This window comes from Nicrophorus vespilloides, unplaced genomic scaffold (genome assembly GCF_001412225.1).
Source record: "Nicrophorus vespilloides isolate i.1.1-1 unplaced genomic scaffold, Nicve_v1.0, whole genome shotgun sequence".
Classification (NCBI taxonomy): Eukaryota; Metazoa; Arthropoda; class Insecta; order Coleoptera; family Silphidae; genus Nicrophorus; species Nicrophorus vespilloides.
The window spans coordinates 2209-4954 of NW_017095741.1; the positions used below are offsets into that span (position 1 = coordinate 2209).

General features: G+C 32.4%; 1 protein-coding gene across 1 annotated transcript in view; it reads right to left on the reverse strand.

Annotated features, from left to right (window-relative positions):
* Positions 1-859: 859 nt before the first annotated feature.
* LOC108561912 overlaps positions 860-2746 on the reverse strand; it is a 3986-nt gene continuing 2099 nt past the window's right edge. Inside the window, exon 2 of the mRNA XM_017920034.1 lies at positions 860-1349. Within this exon, the coding sequence (XP_017775523.1) occupies positions 860-1318 (459 nt within the window). The 5' untranslated portion in view covers positions 1319-1349. The remainder of the gene's footprint in view (positions 1350-2746) is intronic.

The following is a 2746-nucleotide window of genomic DNA, read 5'->3' on the forward strand; positions in this document are numbered from 1 at the left end:
GCAAACTTTTCCCATCGGATTCAACGAAATCCATCCAGAGGCCCGACAGACGGAAAGTGCTTGTGTTTTATGGATCGTTATTATGCGAATAATAATAAATAAACTATAAATAAATCGCCTGCCGAAGTTTTCAACTTTGTGTTAGTTTTAATGTTCGCCTCGTTCTAATGGAATATACATGTTTCAAACTGTGTTTTATTATTTGTTATGAAACTTTACATCCGAGATCTTAATACATTTAAACACACAAAATTATGGTTTATTTAATTGCGGTTCACGTATGCATGCATGTGCTTCTAAATTAGTTGCAGAGATATTTCCTTTCAACGTTACTAATGATGCAAACATTTCGAAGGATTTTCGTATCGTTTGGAAATAAATGATGAAAATTGCATATTCTAAACGATTCTTTATATATTTAGCTTTTTCATACACCGTTTGACGTTCCAACACATCTAAATCGGTTCGTCGAATATCCGGGGAAAGGTGTAGGTGTTACTGTTTCTGAATGTTAACAAAATTGTATGAAGTCATCTTTGCAAGCGCTTTGTTGAAAACCAAAACGTTGCATAACACTCAAATTTACATCAATTAATTACTTGTTTAATAAGCTTTCAGACGAGTATTTAAAAATAAATGTATCTAAAATTATTCTTAAGATATTCACGAAATACTGAAAGTATGTTTGTTTTTTAATAATTACATTTATTCCACAATCACTTAGCAATTACATGTTTTTTTTTATTGTAAAGTTTTATTATGTCTTAATCTATTATTTAGATATAAGAAATAGAATCATTGGAAGATGATGCGTTTTCTCTATTATTTCATTCATGAATTTACTCACTTTCAAAGTTGCTTAGGTTTTCTTCCAAGGCACTTGCTTGATGCTCTTCCTCGATTTGCTCGCCTCGTACAAATCCCTGGGAACGTTTCCCACCGTCGAAGTGGCCCTCATGCTTCTCCTCCTCCTGTCGGGCTTCTCGATCTTCTCAACCTTTTCGACCTTATTCTCTTTCTGCTCCGTCGACACCACCTCTTTACCCTCGCCCAATTTCAGGACCTTCGGCGACGACGATCCCTGCGCCTGAAACACGTTCCTGCTCATCACCATGGTCTCGGGGATGCTGATGCTTCCGCTCCGTCCACCGACTCTCTGCGTCTTCGTCTGACTGTTGAGCGAGAGAAAATCGGGTTGCCTTCGGACGCCCAAACCACCTACAGCCTCCCTAAGCGCTCCCTTAGCTAGAGCTCTGATGGACCAATCTCCGTCCCGTTTCGTTCTGCGCTTCTTCACCTGCGTCCTTATGTTCACCATCACAGATTTTCGGCTTCTCTTCCTCTTCCGTCTGAAGAAAAACTCAAATATACCCATAGTTAGTTATTGCACTGACAATTTCACAATTCTGACACTTTGCAATCTTGTTATATCACAGCAATTGTCTGAGTTACTTAGCAACGATTGATACGACATTAATCTTACAGAAGTCTTAGTCATTTCAACAAACAATACTTAATATGATAGTTTATACTTGAAAAAAAAAATAGATACTAAGAAATAATTCATGATATTTAAATTCAATTTTCGAAACTGCAATATTGTATATACCCAAAGTTATTTCAATATTCTGACACTTTACAATCTTGTTATGTCACAGCAATTGTCTCAGTTACTTAGCAACGATTGATACGATATTAATCTTACAGAAGTCTTGGTCATTTCAACAAACAATACTTAATATGATAGTTTATACTTCAAAAAAAAAAATAGATACTAAGAAATAATTCATGATATTTAAATTCAATTTTCGAAACTGCAACATTGTATATACCCATAGTTATTTCAATATTCTGACACTTTACAATCTGGTTATGTCACAGCAATTGTCTCAGTTACTTAGCAACGATTGATACGACATTAATCTTACAGAAGTCTTGGTCATTTCAACAAACAATACTTAATATGATAGTTTATACTTCAAAAAAAAATAGATACTAAGAAATAATTCATGATATTTAAATTCAATTTTCGAAATTGCAATATTGTATATATTCATAGTTATTTCAAAATTCTGACACTTTACAATCTGGTTATGTCACAGCAATTGTCTCAGTTACTTAGCTACGATTTATACGACATTAATCTTACACAAGTTTTAGTAAATTCAACAAATAATACTTAATATGATAGTTTATACTTTGAAAAAAAAATAGATACTAAGAAATAATTCATGATATTTAAATTCAATTTTCGAAACTGCAACATTGTATATACCCATAGTTATTTCAAAATTCTGACACTTTACAATCTGGTTATGTCACAGCAATTGTCTCAGTTACTTAGCAACGATTGATACGACATTAATCTTACAGAAGTCTTAGTCATTCAACAAACAATACTTAATATGATAGTTTATACTTCAAAAAAAAAAAGATACTAAGAAATAATTCATGATATTTAAATTCAATTTTCGAAACTGCAACATTGTATATACCCATAGTTATTTCAAAATTCTGACACTTTACAATCTGGTTATGTCACAGCAATTGTCTCAGTTACTTAGCAACGATTGATACGACATTAATCTTACAGAAGTCTTGGTCATTTCAACAAACAATACTTAATATGATAGTTTATACTTCAAAAAAAAAAAGATACCAAGAAATAATTCATGATATTTAAATTCAATTTTCGAAACTGCAACATTGTATATTTCAATATTCTGACAATTTACAATCTGGTTAT